Here is a 19,436-nt window from a genome sequence, read left to right on the forward strand (position 1 = left end):
GAGAGGGGAAGGGAATGAGACCAACCCTGTAATCCTCGTCTCATGATTTGAGGAAGAAGAGCATTTAGTTGTAACTAGCATAGGGTGGACAATTGGAGAAAAGCTGTGACAAAGGATCAAGATCATGAATTATTTCTATCAAATATAACTACATTGGGGGGGAATTGGAGGTGTTCATTCCCCTCTTGATTTGAAGCCGCAGAGTTCCAATTGAGTGACACAAACTGGTTTAGAACAAACAGCAAAGTGTGCAAAGTTTTAAACAACAAGGCATAACAGAGAAAAGATGGGCAAAAAAATGTCATTCTAGCAGAATGAAAAATAGATAATGTTAAACAACTTGGCCTGACCTCAAATAAATTATTCTCTTGAATACAGAATAGGGATAAGGTTTGCGTACATCCTACCCTCCCCAGTCCCCACTTGTGGGCTTACACTGAGTATGCTGTTGTTGAATACAGAATAAAGGAACCTCCTGCAGCATGTTAAAATCAGTTAGGAAAGTGAGATTAAGGACTCCACAGTTACATGATTTTAAGAGTTCGAACTAAGCATGATCCATGATAAAACAAAACGGTCAGAAATCAAAATAGATTTGAGTGTCACATTAATTGATTTCACGAAATTTAGCTGAGCAGACAGCATAAAACTAAAAACCTTCAGTGAACATCTTGAGTTTATTAGACTAACTCTTGAATCTACATGCTTAAAACTGTTGCAGCTGAAATCTACTCAAATGGAAGTGTATGACATGTGTCCATTCTTAGGCACTCGCGTTCAAGAAAAGCTTTTGAGAAAGTTAGAGCAGAATTAACATGTTTGCTGAATGAACGATAAACTTAATAGGAAATGGAAACAAACAACATTAAGATGAAGGAATCAAAAAACATAATTTATTCACCTCGTGAACTACTCGAAGCTGAATTTCAGGATTTGTACTTACAAGAACATGTATGTTGTAAACCAGTACTGAGAGTTTAATCTTTACATAGGCAGATCTCTTTAACACTTAGGAATTACATGCCGCCAGTCGCTGCACAAAAGGTCAAATTAAAAAATATTTATCTATATATATACAAGGATAAGCAAGTATTTTAATAATTTGTATAAAATAATTTTTAAAGAGAACTTTTAAAAGCATACTACCGAGTAAATTTAATTCTTGAATTTGGTATCACAATTTTTCATGACAATCCATGTACTATTAATTCCGAGCATAAATATACGTACGGTAAGATATGGCACCTTGGCCTAACTCAACCCCAAAAACTAGCTCATGAGGGGAGGATTTGTCAAGTTCATATAAGGAGACCACCAATCCATTCCCCAACCACTGTGAAACATTTACCCACTCTATCACCCCCCCTTCATGCCTAGGTCCAATTGGTGCGTGGACAAGGAGCCCCAAACAGGGATGGACGGACTTGGCTCTGATACCATTTAAGATATGGCACTTGGCCCTAACTCAACCACAAAAGCTAGCTCATGAGGAAAGGATTTCCCTAGTCCATATAAGGAGACCACCAATCCATTCCCCAACCAATATAGGATTTTTACCCACTCTTAACACATGCTATAAATTTACAACATATATATTCATGTATTATGAATGACGCATAAAAATTTATATATTATTCATAGGAAAAAAAGATCCATGTGTTGATCCTTGCATAACTAGTTCACTAAATTGACAAATTTATATGTTATACTAATAGATTAATGTTTAGCCTATTCGTCTTGATTAAACTAGATTCTTTTATTGAAATGTTTGGGTCAAAGACGTGTAACTACGATCTTGCCGCTCTATTTACAGCTCATTATCCGAGATGCGAAACTGCAACCTCAGGACGATATATTATTTGTGCCTTCGCCTGGCCTATCACTTGAAATATATCATTTATTGGTCTCTCACAAATCCGAGATGTCTATTTTCACTCTTTTCTTTTGATTTTTGCAACAAGTTTTGAATTAATTCACGACTACTTCTATATCTTAGAACAACCCTGCTCTCTGATCGACATTTTATAGTCTTCATATCTATGGAAAGAGGAAGCTAGGAGAGGATTCTAAACAATTCTATCGAGCCGAACAACAAAAGAGAAAGATAGAATACCTTTCTTAGCTAGCCTAGCGTGCTATAAACCTACAGGAAAATCTCACTCCCTCATAGTTGTTCTTTTCGCCCTTTTTCTTTTACTTTTTTATGGGATTTTAAATAAACTTGCACCCCATCTCACTCTTTGTATTAGATTTAATTAGTTCGGCCTCAAACTTTTGCCACCGAGACCTAAAGGTAAGTTATATAGAATAGTCATAGCAATATGGAATGGGGCAGAGTATTGGCTAGTCAAGAATTCACATTTTCAGACATGGTAAGTAAGAAGGAGGAGAGATGGAAGATTGTCCCGGCTTGTATTTGGTGGTCAATTTGGCCTAAGAGGAATAAGAGGTGTTTTGTAGGAGTACAAAGCAGCTTACAGAATCTTAAGATGAATTGCTTAGGCCTATTTTATTTTTGGTGTGAGCAAAAATTATTTGCTCAAACAGAAGACATTTTGATGTTTGACTTTTTGTAAGGATAAATTGAACCACAGATGTAAGTTGTAATACTTTTGTAGGGTATATAGAATTAATGTTACCTTTCTTCAAAAAAAAAAAGAATTCACATGTTAAGAAGATGAATGTAGCGGAGATGTGGATTCTCAAAAGGATGTGTGGACAACTAGAAGGATAAGATTAGAAACGAGTATATACGGGAGAAGGTTGGAATGGCCTCACTAGTGGACAAGATGCAGGCAGTGTTATCAAAGGGGCGCTTAAGCCCTGAAGCGAGGCTCAAAACGTGTTGAGCGTTTTACCTAGCTTTATGTGCGCTCCAGTGTCGTTGTCAAGGTTCTCTAGCAAACTTTTCCTTGCTAATGAGCCTCTTATTAAGAAGTGACACTAAATAATTGATATTTCACTTTATCATAGTTTGTTTTTCAATTTTGTTGGTCATATACTTGTCATTCATGTTCATAATTATTAGTTTTGGACTAAACATATATATTTGTATTTTGTTCTCCCTTTGCGCCTTTTTTCATTAAAGCCCACACTTTATTTGCACTTAAAGCCCCCATGGACCTTAGAACTTTTTTGCGTTTTTCGCCTTTGATAACACTAGATGCAAGAAGGGAGACTGAGATGGTTTGGGCATGTAAAGAAAATGAATAAATGCCCGATGAGGAGGTGCGAAAGGTTGGCAGTGATAAATCTAAGAAAAGGTAGAGGAAGACCAAGGAAGAAATGGGGAGAAGTGATTATACATGACATGGAACATCTTCGGCTTACCGAGAGTGACCCTAGATAGGAAAGCATGGAGGTCAAGGATAAGGGTAGAGGATTAGTAGGTAATCGAGGTAATTTCTGTGTTTCTTGTGGGAGAGCATGCTTCTAGCTATGGACGGGTTGGGTTGAAATTGAAGATATTAAAATGGGTTGATATAAAAATTGGGTTGGGTCTTGACTCGCCCAAGTTTACTTTGGGTTAAAAATCGGGTTAGGTCATGGCCCGCCTAATTTGACCCGCTTAATCTCAATAATTATAACATATTGTTATTTAACTTTTATACCCCAATTTGAAATTTAACTCTAGAATTTTTTCTTAAAAAAAGTTACAAATGGATAGATAAATCCTAAAAGATATAAAATAGATAGTAATTCATACATTCAATATAAGAACATACATTACATCAATGCAAATAAAAAGTCTTAAAGCGGGTTGAAATTGGAGATTAATTGGGCTCAATTGAGGATTCTCTTAAAATGGGTTTAGGCATGAATGGGTTGAGACATAACCCAATTCAAATTATCTTGAGCCCAACCCTTACGATTTTGGGTGGGTTACCTTTATTTGGGCTCATTTTTGACACCCCTACTTCTAGCTTAGAGCAACTTGTTATTCCCTCTTCTACTTATCAGTATCATTATATTAGTATATTATTATCTTATTCTCCAATAATACTACTATTATTGTTTCTTTTACTTTGATTATCTTTACTATTTTTGTTGTCAGTACTTTCTATAGTATTATCATCATAGTTTTTACTCTTGTATTTGTCCCGAAAAAAAATTTTGAAAACGGTTTTCTTGAGCTGATTATCGAAAACATTCTCTCCAACTCACTCATTGGTGAAATGAACTCACTATGACAATCAGACCCACTGAGTTGGAAATTAACTTCCAAGTGTTGGACACAGACACCTCCTACAACATGTTCTTAGGAAAACCTTGAATTCACATGGAAAGAGTTGTCTTTTCACTGTTCTGGGGAGAGCCAGATGTTGCTCATTTACTCCATGGGTTTCAATTTTTTCTATGTTCTTATCATCACTAAGAGGATGTTGTTGGTGTTGGGGGAATGGGATAAAACTTCTTATGTTTGGCTAGCAAAGTAAAAGAAAAAGAGTGGAAAGAACAATTATGAGGGAGCGAGATGAGTCGCGAATTAATTCAAAACTAGTTGCAAAAATTAAATGAAAAGAACAAAAATGGGCAAAGATAGAAGCTCGGATTTGCGAGAGACTAATAAATGATATACTTCAAGTGATAGGCCAGACGACGACACGAATAATATATTGTAGTGACCGAGGTCACAGTTACACGTCTTGGATAAGGACATGTCAATAGAACAGCAAGGTCATGGTTACGCGACTTGACCCCAACACTTTCATAAAAGAAGTATCATGGTTTAATAAGACTAGTAGGCTCAAGATTAGGGTGTGATACACAGGACTAGGTCATGGTTACACACCTTAGTTAAGACTAATCAAAGTTCAAACAATATCAATTGAATCATAGGCATAACCAAATAAACACAATTTTATCCAACATGAACTAATTTACACCAAATATAAGTCAACAAAGCGACCATGCTAAAACCACAGGACTAGAGGGTGCCTAATACCTTCCCCAGGTCGTCAGAATTCCTTACCCAGTCTTCTTGTTTTCACGGACCAATAACTAAGGAGTCATACCATCCTTTTTTATTAAGGATTCAAATAAAAGATGATTTGGAACACCAAACTCAATTCTAAGTGGTAACCCCCATTAAATAAATAATCTCTTCTACAAGCGTCACTTCAAAAAACAAAAAAAAAATTAAACCTTTAATGGAGTTAAAAAGGGGCATGACAATGAGGATTAGGAATCAGAGACTTAAGAATATTTGCCAGGGCCTCTTTGGAAATGGATGTAGAGTTTTGACATAGAAAATCAAATGACCGGATATCCTTGGCGTTGCAAAGACCCTTATCTCACTCAGGCTGGAAAGAATGAACCCTAACCACGGTAATGACAATTCATAGTGCTCTTAGAAGGTTTCATCTGATCACATATACTTTTATGGACAATATGATCCAGTGAAGAAGAATTATAGAAGACAAATATGAGATCCAAGGAGGTGGACGGTCGATCACATTACTATGACGTATGTGGAGGTCTCTGGAGGGACGTTATAGACATGGGATTAAACAAGGACATCATTTCACAATAGGCAATGATGATAAAATCAAAATCTAAAGACAGAGGAGCAGTGATGATGCTTCTTTTCCTGCCATTTGCAGCATTCTGTCTGTTAAGACAGTCCAATATTTAAATACTATTGATCCTTTTTTGGTAGTCAAAAAAAATATATTTAATATTGATTTCATCAGGGAATTTGATGTAAGGATTTGATTGGACTTTGTAAAACACCTACCAAATTGTATACATTCATAATTACAGTAAAATCTTGAGGGAATAATCTAGCTCCTGAGTTGAATACTCCCTTTTTATACTAGTTGGACACAGGGTTTTCCCACTTAGCTACTGTATAAAAGTTGATCCTCAAACCAAAAGGAGAAAGGTAAATGCAATCTCACCCTACATCTCGTTCCTCCTCCAGTCCGCTTTATGGTTAAGAGCGGCATATTGAAATGGCTTTGTGAGTGGATCTCCTTTTTTTATCAGTGTGAGAGGATATCAGTTTTTACATATCATATAATAAAAATGGTGACAGCAGAAAGTACTGGTACAGTACCAGGTTGCCTAATATCCCAACCCGTTTGCTAGTCCAACTTCCAGTCAAGAATGTTAGATAAGACTCCCTCTGTTTCAATTTGTTTGTCCTACTTTCCTTTTTATTCCGTTTCAAAAAGAATGCCTCTTTCCCTTTTTGGCAACTTTTTACTTACAACTTTCCACATGCGTTTTTTAAGACCACAAGATTAAAGAACATTTTGGTACATTCTACATATCTTAAATTTAAGACCACAAGATTCAAAAGTCCTTTTACTTTCTTAAAGACTTAAACTCCATGCCAAATCAAAACTAGACAAACACATTGAAATGGAGGGAGAGTATATATAAGGTGTCCATTCTTTATTGAATTCGAGAACCAGGTTCAATCCATTTTCTAATTCGCTCAGTCAATTTAATGATCAAACACTGAAGCAGCAACACTAAATGCAAACCTTAGAGACAAGCCGAATAGATCTTCTGGGAAGATTTTGTAGACGTGTTGCACTTCTCAAAATTCTCCCATCATTACAATGATGAACATTATCGGATTCACCGTCATGCCTCTTTCTCTTCTTCCCTCCATGGGATAATTGCTCCGTCTGCTTCTTCAAAAGCTCTCTGCAAGTGTACAAGTCCAGAAAACAAATTTTCATCCTTGTGTCGTCAGATTCTATAATTCACAGCATCTTAATTCAGGAAGATAGATTACTTAGAAGTTTCTGTTCTGTCGGCATGGCCGGCCCTTGCCTGTAAAATGAAAGACATCATGATGTTAACTTGTTTCTGATTTTCATGAAAGAAACAAAATATATAAATTATAATGAGACAATCACGAAAACAAATTTCTACATGCTTAGTGATCATCTCTTATTGCAAAGAAAAAGAGGATAAATATAAAAAGTAGGCAAACTGAGAAATGGAAGAGCTGTAAAATATGTAACTTCCACTTAATCGAGCCAATACTGCTCGAAAATTACGGTCACACAAACATCAAAATAGAACTAATTCAAATTTGATCAAAACCAATAAACCCACATTCACTCCCAAATCCCAATTATCTAATCCCTTTCCATCCTAGGCACCACTGCTGCAACAGCAGTGTGATATACTGTCACTGTAACAAACCACAACTGCAGCCACCATATCCACCTCCGGCGTCACAGCCACCTCTGTGGCCACCACCGTTTCACCTTTGTGTCTCTCACCTCTAGACCCTCCACCGCCCAAATGGCGTCCCTCACCGGTACCACCACCACTGGTTCCGCACAACTGATATACGATCAATGTTTGGGCTGTTCATCCTCGTGATCACGTCCCTCACAGCTTGCGCAGTCCTGAAGGTAATACAGCCAAAACCCATAGATCTACCGGTATGGTGGTCATCAGTGATCCTTGATTAGAGTATTTCATTAATCTGATCAAAAGTCTTTGCAATGGTTTGACTAGTGATAGCCCATGCGAGCCCACAGACACCTGTACTAGGGTGGGGTTGGGGAAGGGGGGGAGGGAGGGAGCAGAAAAAGGAGGAGAAATCCAAATAGAGTAAGGAGAGCTGCTTAGAACGCACAAACTATTCCAATATTTAATATCATTTTCACAAATTACCAGACCAGTAATATGCTTATCAAAGTGGATATTACCCTACTAATGAATGTCATGTCACAAGCTAAGAAACATCTCCACAAAAACAAAAAGAAGAACTAGCCTTGAATAAAGCTGGTACACTCAGATTTCTAACATGTTGACAATACACATACGTGTAATGAGGAAACTATATAAAACATAAGAATATCATTTACATAATCTTCAAAAGTTAAAGTTTAATCATTCATAGAGTCGAAACTATATTTCAGACTGGTTGGTCATCCCACTACTTAAAAAATATAGACAAGGAATGACAGCTACATAGAATCACATTTGCAAAGCTATAACCTAGATAAGCTACAATAGCAAAATGCACCAGATTATGCTAAGAATATATTACCCCACCAGCAGCAGATGAAGGAGTGTCGTCCAGGAAAATGCCACAGGTATCCTCACTAGAATGGGGTAGACTTCTGAGGCTCTCTGCTGCATCAATCAAATGTCTAAGGCAATCTTTTCCAGAAGAAGAATATGATGAATGTTGATGATGACTGCCGATATCTGTAGCCTCTATCTCAGTAAAATCAGTTTCTGAAGAGATATGAGATAGCACTATAAGCTTCTCTGGGACACAACTTCTCTGCCTTTCAGAATTGAGACAACTTACATCTAGCCTCGTATTCTGATTTTCATTTTTATTATGTTTTAGCTCTGGCACATCTGCAGGGGAACTGATAGCTACTTTCTCCAACGATGCATGAAAAGATTTACATAGCCTAGCATCTAAGACCTCTGTAGTGTTTTCTGGGTTATAAGCCTCAACATTGACAGTTCTATTAATAGCCACTGATTTCTTTGAAGCTTGAAAGGTATTCAAACCCACACATGTTATCTCTTCCTCTCCCATAAAAGTATTTACATCAGTGATATTCATTTTCTGTACACCACAAATGGTTCTAAATGAAGATGGACTTCCCTTTTTTCCTTCTGAATGTGTTAAAGTTTCTACAGAACCATCACATGATTTTGTCGTTGCTGAAAATCCCAAAGACACATCGTTTGTATTTTCTGTATGACATACAACATCAACAGTACTACATAAACTTGCGGAAGAAACAGTTTGTGCATGGCTGCTGTTAAATCTATTGTCTGAATCTGTTTTCCAGAGAAATGAACTTGTCATTGGTCTGTTATTTCCTAGGTATTGAATCTCCTGACAGAAACTTTGAAATTTGTGATTCTGCAGATTGTGACATACACACACCTTCTTTTCCAATCTTTTAAAAGTGTCTGTTGGGCATGAATTCAAGTCAACATAAAGGTTGATTCCATCTTCTGATGAGACAGAAAACTCAAAAGAAGGTACATGCATCAACTTAACATCAGAAGTAAATGCATTCTTGGAAAAACTTGTTTGTGGACTGTCAAGTCCTTGATTGAAACCTTTCTCATCACTCTGAGCGATGAATCTTGAAAACAATATCTCTCCGGTTGCGCTCTTCACACCAGAAGAATTTAGAATGTTGTACTCTTTGCCTTTAGAAGTCTCTGTATCTGCTATCTGCATCAAGAAAAACTTGCATTTCAGAGATCAACCCAGGGCATCTAAGCACTTGATGTAATAACATACAAACCTTATCAAGTAATTTGGAGATGATCCTGCCACGATACAAATTCATAATGAACTCATCATCATGTATCATATGCTCAATAACTCTAAGTTTCACATTCACTCGTCACAAAAGTAAGATTGTCTATCATCAACCTAAAACCAACATTTACCTTGAAGTAATTGACCAGGGAATTCACGAGATTGGGTTTTGTCTTATGAGGAGACAAACCATACTTCTTGCACAGTTCTTGAAGTTTTTTCTTGCGTAGGCTGTAAATGGAATTTCCATTGTCCTTTGTCTTCATCTCTTTGAAGGAAAAACTCTCTGCTCCCTGCATCAAGACAAACTGATACTTCAGTGATCAATCCAGGCCATCTAAGAAGGTCGTGTCACAACCAAGAAACTTAAATCTTACATTTTCTAGATGATCGTATCAATAATACAATTCACAATGAATTCAGTTTCATGAATGAGATATTCAATCTCACCCAAATATTCACCTTTATTCAACAAAAAATAATGTTTTCTTTAACATCTACCTTGACGTAAGTGATCAAAGAATTTACAAGATTAAGCTTTGTCTTATAAGGAGATAAACCGTGTTTCCTGCACAAATCTTGAAGCTCTTTCTTAGGTAGCCTGTTTATGGAATTTCCATTGTCCTTTGTCTTCATCTCTTTAAATAAAAGCTCATCTGCTCCCTGCAGCAAGATGAACTTGTATTTGAGTGGTCAATCCAAGTTGGCTAAGCAGGTTACAAACAATCAAGAAACTTGAATAAGGCATTTTCAAGATGATCACATCAAGAATACACTTTCCTGATGAATTCATTTTCATTTATCAGATATTTAATCTCACCAAAATATTCACTTTTATTCACTACAAAAATAAGATTGTTTACGACATTTACCTTGATGTAAGGGACCAAAGAACTCACAAGATTGGGTTTTGTCTTATAAGGAGATAACCCGTGTTTCCTGCACAAATCTTGAAGCTCTTTCTTAGGTAGCCTGTTTATGGAATTTCCATTGTCCTTTGTCTTCATCTCTTTAAATAAAAGCTCATCTGCTCCCTGCAGCAAGATGAACTTGTATTTGAGTGGTCAATCCAAGTTGGCTAAGCAGGTTACAAACAATCAAGAAACTTGAATAAGGCATTTTCAAGATGATCACATCAAGAATACACTTTCCTGATGAATTCATTCTCACTTATCAGATATTTAATCTCACCAAAATATTCACTTTTGTTCACTACAAAAATAAAATTGTTTACGACATTTACCTTGATGTAAGGGACCAAAGAACTCACAAGATTGGGTTTTGTCTTATAAGGAGATAACCCGTGTTTCTTGCACAAGTCCTGGAGTTTTTTCTTGGGTAGACCCGGTAGGCTGCAAATAACATTTCCATTGTCCTTCGTTTTCATTTCTCTGAATGAAATTATATAAGCATCATGCAGTTGTCCATAGTTGCCTTTATGTTTCTTGAAATGAAAACTACAGATTAATAAAGTAAACATAATCTAGAAAACTAGAAGCTCTTTCTGCCATAGGTTGTGAAACAAATTCTCAAACTCTGTGAGTCTGTGTATCCATTTCCCTTTAACTGGAAGAGTGATTATCTCACAAAAAATAAATTTCAAGAGATAAGGGAGATCCAGATGAAATATCAATGTATTTAAACCAAACAAAAAGAACAGTTTTTTACTTGATTTGAACATGCATAATGTGTAACACCTTTTCAGCTATTGCATTTTAAGCATCCTCCTGGGAGTATGAGTACAAGTGTTATTTGATTATATCTGGTATTTGAATGTATCACAGCATAAAGTAGACAAAGTTCATTCTATTAGTAAATTCCAACTTTAATAGTCATAATGTTACCAGTTCAGCATATAAAGCTCAGATGCTCAACTGCACAGAGTTCCCAAAGAAAATGGGCATCTGGAAACTTTAACAAGTAATAGGGGGATTAACTCTTTCGGTACAATAACACGTGTTACGGGGATGATTTGGCATAAGATCTGCATAAGAATCTAGAAAGAGAAAGGTCCAATGCACTAAGTTTCTCTCAGATCTCCTTTTTCTCATGCAAATGTACCAACATCACATCCTTGGCAGAATTCGAAATATACTTCTAAGTGAAACTTCCTCAGATCCTTAAGCTTATCCTGTTATCAACCGCTCATTTAAGAGACTTACCAGGGTGAAAAATGAATCATATAACTCCAGTTGAATCTCTAAAACTCACAGTAAATGTGCCAATGTGACTACTTCCATTTAAGGAAAATATAGGAATAGCCAACACAGTTTATGGTTTCTTTTTAACAAGGACAAGCAAACATATCTAAAAGTAGCTAACAAATCGCCTCAGAGATCAACACAGCTTTTGTTACAGTTAGAAAATATTATGCTCCACTGAGGAAATAGAAGTTTCTAATTTTTTATCAATCTTCAACCCCGTCGAATAGCTGAGATCACAATATACACTCAAAACAAGTTACCAGTTTCTTGTATACATATATATATACACACACACACACACTCAAAATCAAAAACTAAGTCCAACAGCCTTTTTAAACTAGACATAAATTTTGACACTTTATTCACCCATTTTGTACTAGAGACCCCAAATAAAGTGAATGCTCAACATTTTAAAAATCCCTAAAGAACAAGAAGCGTCAAAACATACACAAGCTTTCTGCTCGTTACACTTTCACTTTCCTAACCTTCTCTCCTGGACTTTTCCGTGTCAAATGCAAACAGGTAGAGCACCCACCACATAATTTTAAAGTTCACAATTGTAAGGAAGTAATGCCTTTAGTAACATGACTAATGTGAATAGTTTCACTAAGTGGTGACATAATTTACCAATACAACCACCTGTACATGAGAAATCAAAAAGAGCAAACCTTATCCACACCCTTCTTTACAAAGTCTTATCATATAATTTCTCCTAATTAAAAATTTAAAAAAATTATGAAGTAAGGGAATTCTTGCATCAAGAAGACGCGTACAAAAATTACAACAAAAAGGGAACATCTTCTCCTGTAGCAAAAAAAAAAAAATCAATTTTTAAAACAATTACATAGCACCATTCCCTACTGGACTTCTAACCAGAATACATTAAACAATCAGTTGAACATTCAATTTGAAAGACTGCTTTGTCAAAAAAAATTGAAAGACTGGCTTTTTTCAATCTTTTAAGTAGGTAAACACTATCAAGGTTCAATTACCATTAGGTAAGAGAAGACTTCCAGCCTGGGAAAGTCTATGGTTACGATAATAGGCTTTGTAATCCCTTCTAAGAAGACAGCAACTCTTTCTCATTTACATGAAAAATTGCAATTACAGTTGAGGGAAGTTTTATTTTTTACCTTTGCTAACCATTGAGTAATGGTATAGTTTAAAAGCAGTTGAACAAGTGTCATATACTAAGAAGCCAAAAACAGTTCAGATTTTGTCGTTCACTTCAATCAAAAGAAGCCACCATACTTTCCGAAAGTAAGGCAAGAAAATTAACGGGTTAATTTCTCATATGATCACTCAACTAATAGTTATTACCTCAAGAAGTCACCTTTCTTCTTGATTCCAATTTATTTTAACAACGAAAGTTACTTTCTGAAATAATAACTATTAGTTGAGTGACCATCCGAGAAATCAACGTATACATCAACTATTAACAAAGAGAAAAAGACATGTTTTCCTATTCAAAATTCAAATCACCGAAAACGACAAAACTTTCACCCGACCACATATAGATGTTACTTCTCAGAAAATGTAAGTATTCCAATGTTGACTAAGTATAGCGCGAAGAAATACAACAAACAACTCTTTTCCATTTACATGAAACATTGCAAATACAGTTAAAGGAATTTTTTAACTACTTCCCTTTGCTAACCATCAAACTTTATGGCATAGTTTAAATACCATATACCAAGAAGCCAAAAAACAGTTCAGATTTGGTAGTTCAAGCCACCATGCTCTAGTTCTAATATAGCAAAATCAACACCCGATAATAAGGCAAGTAAATTAAACAGTTAATTTCACATATAGCACTCAACTAATAGTTACTTATCTTATAAAGCCATCTTCCTTCTCAATTCCTATTGTTGTAAACAAAGAAAGTAACTTTCTGAATTGATAAATGTAAAGATATGGTACCTGACCTAACTCAACCCAAAAGCTAACTCTTGAGGAGAGAATTGTCCAAGTCCATATAAGCAGACCATTTCCCCAACCAATGTGAGACTTTTACTCACTCTAACAATACTCGTAAATTAACTATCCTAAATCAAAATTCAAACCCCTGAAAGCGCCAAAACTTAAATCAACACAAGGATAACTCAAAGTTCTTCCATAGACTATGCATTTTGAGCTTACATCTTCATATATACGACCGTACAATGAGTTTTTAAAAGAACAAAAACGAAAAAGAAAATTCTCCGGAATTAGAAAACGAGGAAATACAAAAAGATTAGATTTGTTACCTTGCTCTAGTATCAACAATGGAGATGAAGCTAGCAGTAAAATCCGATTATGAGAGCTGAGAAGGTTCTAGAAAATAGAGTTTGAAGCAGATGAAGAGGTGAAGGTTGAGCTATGGCGATGAAGGAAGAACTGTGGGTAGTTGGGGAGTAATTTAGGGTCATATATATGTAGAGTAGACTAGACCCGGGACCTCCGGATTAGGATGTAAAAGTAAAACCCTGTCAAGTTTGAAAATGGCACTTGCAATATTTTCAAACTACCATTAATTTCAAATTAATATTTGTCGTTTCAATTTGTTTTGTCTTATTTTTATTTTCAATTTGTTTTACTAATAAACATATTTTTTAACTTGATTTTAGTTGATATATATGTTTTTCAACTTTAAAAAATTAAATAAATAGACATGTGCATTCTATGTGACATGATACACATAAGACGCTATGTAGGACACAAATTTTTATATAGGATGTCACTTCGGACGAATGTGTTTGTTTGTTTGATTTTGTAAAAATTTAAGTATTTATTCGTCTATTCCCAAAGTTAAAGGACATAAATATCAGTCGAGAGCAAGTTAGCAGATATCTTTATGTATTGTATATCTTTAAAAATGATGTCATTTTCTATATTTAGTAACTTTTTTACGTTCTAGCCTTTTCATTTTTAAATACTTGTCATTTTTAAAAATCAAAGGCATAATTAGTTGTTGGTTTCATCTTTACTTTTAGTTACAAATATGAAAAGATATTAATATCATCCAAAAGATAGAAGAGTAATAAAATGAAGATAATTGTACAAAACAAAATATGAAAATAAGAATTTAGACTAACATTTTTAATTGTCATGATTTTTTTTTAGAGTCAAAATTATATGAATTTAGACTAACACTTTACGATATATTTTTTTCATCTTATTGATATGTAATTTTTTTTTGCAATTTATAGTACTTTTCGTATAGTTTTTGAATATCTAAATATTTTTTTTAAACTATTAAATTAATGTAATCTAATTTAATTTTAAAAATTAATCAAATTAACTTTCGAAAAATAAAACATGATAATTAAAAATGGATGGGAAATAATATTTACCGTAAGTAATCAGAAATCACATAAAAGAAACACAAGCTCTACATAGACAACCAAGATTATTCTAATATAAGTTTATGTGTCCTCAATTATATGATTTGTTGAGTTAAAAGTTAGATAAATCGGAAGTTTTTTTAATCTTTTATTCATTCAACATTACTCACTTAAATGAATTGTTGGACTTTTTTGGTAGTTCGAAATAAATGAATTTTTAAAAGTTCAAGAGAATATTGAGACTTTTTTTCATATTTATCCTTCCTTTTAATAAGGTTTTTAATTACTTTACATTTTCTAGGAGAATAGTTTGAGAATAATCCAAAGAATAATAGCAAAAAGTAAATTTAATTTATAGAAAAATTACATAAATACACATCTTATTTTATCATAATTTCTAAAATTTCCTACCATTTAAAAAATTATAAAATTCCCTCTCGGATACATCCTTATCCCCTTTCGAATACATTCCTCTCATTAAGTAATGTATCATTCACAATCCTTGAGTTATGTATCCACAAGTTTCCTAATGTATCTGAGATCCTATAAATTTAAGAAGTTTTTGTACTTTGGGGGAAAATAGGGATAAGTTATGTCATACCCCCAACAATTCACTTAATATGAACGGAAGGAAATAATCTTTAACAAGAAAATGGAAAAAAATTAATTAGTTTGTAAATTGACAATTATTACAAAATAAATTTAAAAAAAACCCGCTTCCATTTTACATTTTTTTTCTCCCACCCACATTGTACAATCAACTCTTTCTTAGGACACGTTTGGCCATAAATTTCTCAAGTAAAATTTGGTAAAAAAATTGACAAATAGTGTTTGTCCATACAATGGCAAATAACTCAAATTCCCAAATACTAGAAAAAAAAACTAGTATTTGGGTCAAGTCTCATTATTTGGGAATTTTTTATAATTCAAATTCTACATCAAACTTTTATCTTTTATAAAAACACCTTCTATAGTAGTTGTTTGTGTTGTTTTACATAATGTTTTACGCGAACATCAAAGTAGTGATGGAATATTCAGTGAATATGAAAGTAATAGTATGGTTGTTGATGAAAATGATGAACAATCGGCTCAAAGTAACAAAGTCATGTGTTATGTAATACAAACATATGGTTAGTTTTGATAGTTTTAAAAACTTATGGGTATAAATCATATTTCTTTAAAAAGTGAAATATGTTTTCCGAATATTATGATCAAACACATGGTGAAATTTCACTCAATTTTTTACCCAAATAATATTTGTCAAAATATTTGAAAATCTATGACAAAATGCTAGTTTATTTCTTACTCCCTTGTTGCTTTCTTTCTTGTGGGCCAGTTTATGACACCATAATATATTAGAGTAACCACACTAGCATAGCTCCAATGGTGGTGCGCTCAAGATAAACGCAGCCTTGATATAATACTCTCAAATGAGGTCTACCATATTTGTCAAGTCTGATATAATGAGCTCGATCGAAAAATCATCTAGTGAATTTTGATCCTAAGACTTTATTTAGGAGATCCCAAGCTCAACCGCTCCAATCAATATATACAGCGCCAAAATTTAGATAAATGGAGAAAATAGTTTTTATGGATGACCCTTTTCTCAAACGGAAAAGGCATTGATAAATGAAACTTTTAAAGGATGACATAGATGAGCCCTTTCTCAAAGTTTGAAGACATATTCGAGCATTTTCCTATTACATTTTCATCCCTCTATTCCCGATTCCGATGCAACTAACTCTTGATATGAATAAACCATTTGTCTTACCCTTGATGCAGTCATCTTCCACTTCGTGTATAACACTAACTATAAGGAGTACAACCAAACTTTCTGTGGATTTCAACCTTCAACTACATCTCCCAGACAAACAATCAAGCACATTGTGATCAAGGGCGGAGCTACAACATACTTAGGGTGTCAAAGCGGATATTATATTTGTCGAAAAATTATATCGTATATACTAGTAAAATGATATGTTAAAGGGTTAAATAACATATTTTGGACACCCTTAATACAACACGGTGTTGTAGCCTAGTGGTTTGTGACTTTCAACAGTTTAAGCCTTTTTTTCTTCTTCACATTTTAAAAATCGCAAATCTAATTGTAATTCTTGAACATCCTTCGTGAAATTTCTGACTCCGCTACTGATCGTGATAAGGTTAATTTCCATGCAACCACATTTTAAATCAAAGCTTAAGCTTATATTTAATTATGTATTCTAATGAATTTTCAACAATTAGTATACTGTTGGAAGAGGCAAAATCTGCAGACGTTGGTGTCAACGTATAATATCAAGCACAGTATGAGGCCAGCGTAATTGATCGATGTGGTACACAAATATTTATAATAAAGTAAATTAGTATAATAAGAAAATTAATTTTATTAATAATAATCAAAATTCTAATATTTATTTATACAAGTTTGGAATGTCATTCATAAAATCAAAGACATCTTTATCCCATAATAATTCATCAAGATCATTGGGAAAGGAATCTGGAATGTCGTATTCTGAAAGTGGTACAGAGTACCAATTGCCACCCATTTGATCAAGATCCTTTGAATTCTTCTTCTTGCTCTCCTTTTTGTAGTCAAGCCACCTAGTTGATGGATTGAATTTTTGACCGTTCTTCACAATTTGTTTTATGCTTGTTTTTTTTCTTGATCTTCTTGGAATTGACGTACAAAAAAATATTGAATGCTCAACAGTAACTTCATCTTTTTTGACCTTCAACACCTTACGTTGTTTTCTTTGAATATCTTTTTGATACTTCGCCATGAATAAACTGAATAGAATATTAGAACTTCTCTCTAGCTAATAAATCTTCAATAATGTGATTTGTGGTCTATTAGGACCTTTATATAAAACAAGGTAACCCTAATATTAGATGGAAAAAGATTTTGATATTTTATTAATTTAGAAACTCAAGTCCTTTTGACTTAGGAAAAAGAGAAGAAGCGGGAAAACTTTTTTATTTAATACGACAATTCTTATAAGATTAGGAAAAAGATTATTAACATTAGGTAAGATTAAAATTGGAAATCATTAAGAAACTAAATAAAAGTTAATTAAGATACCGACTTGGATAACCCTAACTTCTAATGAATGGTTACCTACCTTAAATAAAAGATGAAGTTGGAAATTCTGTTCTGAATGATTTATACTTTAAAAAAACTATGTGTCTCACTATTAAAAAAAAAATGAATTTTAGAGATCAATTTTTTTTAGCGTCAGAAACAAAACAAAAAATGCAAACCTACGTATGAGGTTTGTTTCTTTCTTTTACTTCTAAAGATAGAATTTTCTTGCGAAAAATATTTTAAAATAAAATAATAAAAATCATATTCTTAAACAAACAAGTATTATAGTCTAGTGCAAACCTCTAGATGTTGCATTTTAATACCAACTTCTCATTTGAAGTCAATTTTTGATCGTTTTTAAGGAAAATTGACCTTGGTAGGTTAATTTTTGAGTTTGATTTTAACTAATTTTTAAAAGTAGTGTTGTCACGACCCAGACCGTCGTGATTGGCACTCACACTAACCCTTCGGTGGGAGAACCATTACTACAACCCAACTAAGCAGCCTTAACCAAAATATTACACATTTAAAGATACAGAAGCAGGTTTAAATGCAGAAATAATATAGAGTTCCCATAAACTCCAAAGGTTTAAACAAATAACTAACCAAACTAATGCTGAAGAACAACCCCTAGAACTTGAAAGTCATTGTACCAAAACCTACTAACAACAGGTCTAAGAACAAGGGGTACGACCCCGAGACTAAACAAACACCTTAAACAAATAGTCTGAGTTTGAAAAGAGTGGACTTAAACAAGAAAGATCCATGGCAGCCTGAAAGAACTGGCTCACCCTTGAATCCGGTCACGCTCAATAGTCACCTAGCTGAGGTCTATTAATAGCCGCCTGAAGATGTTTTGTACTCAACAAAGAACAAACAAGTGCAGTATGAGTACACAACCACAGTGTACTGGTAGGATCACGTGGCTATCCCAATAAGTGAAACACATGCAAGTAACCACAACATTATAAAACAGGCATATACTGAACATATACAATATTAGTCATCTTTTCAGGATCAATGTAGCATTCCACGTTCTCAACAATACACATTGGTTATCATTTTAGAGCAACATGCAGTCTTCCAATATCAATCATCATTAGATATGATCAATGTAATCATCACAAGTAGATACACAACACAATTCAATGGTCCTCTCACAAAACCCAATTCAATGGTCCTCTCATGGAACACACACCCAAACTGTTAGTGTACCGGTTCGTGGTACCCGATCCAATATTTATGTCGGAATGTGGCAACCGATCCCATATTTATGTCAGAACATGGCAACCGATCCCATATTTATGCCGAAACGTGGCAATCGATCTAAGTTAGTGTGTCGAAAACGCAACACCCGATTCATTCAACAAGCCACAATCACAATCACAAGTACATTATCATAATCATACAATCAAGTCATGATTCATAGCATTCAATTATTCAATTATCCTCATTCACGATTAGTGTGATCAATATGCAACATTCACATACATACATGAATTATAATGAAACAAGTACAAACATATATCAGACAACATGAAATCACAACCATC

The 19,436-nt window shown here is 34.2% G+C and overlaps 1 protein-coding gene across 9 annotated transcripts in view; it reads right to left on the reverse strand.

Moving 5' to 3' along the window:
• Positions 1 to 13,957, reverse strand: part of LOC102595745 (uncharacterized) — an 18,178-nt gene extending 4,221 nt beyond the window's left edge. The window contains exons 1-11 of one of the 9 annotated variants that reach the window (XM_015307917.1): positions 13,725 to 13,957; positions 10,518 to 10,665; positions 10,147 to 10,308; positions 9,776 to 9,937; positions 9,406 to 9,567; positions 8,024 to 9,184; positions 6,749 to 6,786; positions 6,492 to 6,657; positions 944 to 1,033; positions 351 to 475; positions 23 to 224 (exon numbers count right to left, since the gene is read on the reverse strand). In XM_015307917.1, the coding sequence (XP_015163403.1) occupies positions 1,010 to 1,033; positions 6,492 to 6,657; positions 6,749 to 6,786; positions 8,024 to 9,184; positions 9,406 to 9,567; positions 9,776 to 9,937; positions 10,147 to 10,308; positions 10,518 to 10,661 (2,019 nt within the window). In that variant the 5' untranslated portion in view covers positions 10,662 to 10,665; positions 13,725 to 13,957 and the 3' untranslated portion in view covers positions 23 to 224; positions 351 to 475; positions 944 to 1,009. Of the gene's footprint in view, positions 1 to 22; positions 225 to 287; positions 476 to 901; positions 1,034 to 6,491; positions 6,658 to 6,748; positions 6,787 to 8,023; positions 9,185 to 9,405; positions 9,568 to 9,775; positions 9,938 to 10,146; positions 10,309 to 10,517; positions 10,719 to 12,611; positions 12,692 to 13,724 lie in introns of those variants that run through there. The other 8 variants (XM_015307918.1, XM_015307920.1, XM_015307921.1 and 5 more) reach the window with 8 other exon arrangements.
• Between the last annotated feature and the right edge of the window lie 5,479 nt (positions 13,958 to 19,436).

This window comes from Solanum tuberosum, unplaced genomic scaffold (assembly GCF_000226075.1).
Source record: "Solanum tuberosum cultivar DM 1-3 516 R44 unplaced genomic scaffold, SolTub_3.0 scf00069, whole genome shotgun sequence".
Lineage (NCBI taxonomy): Eukaryota > Viridiplantae > Streptophyta > Magnoliopsida > Solanales > Solanaceae > Solanum > Solanum tuberosum.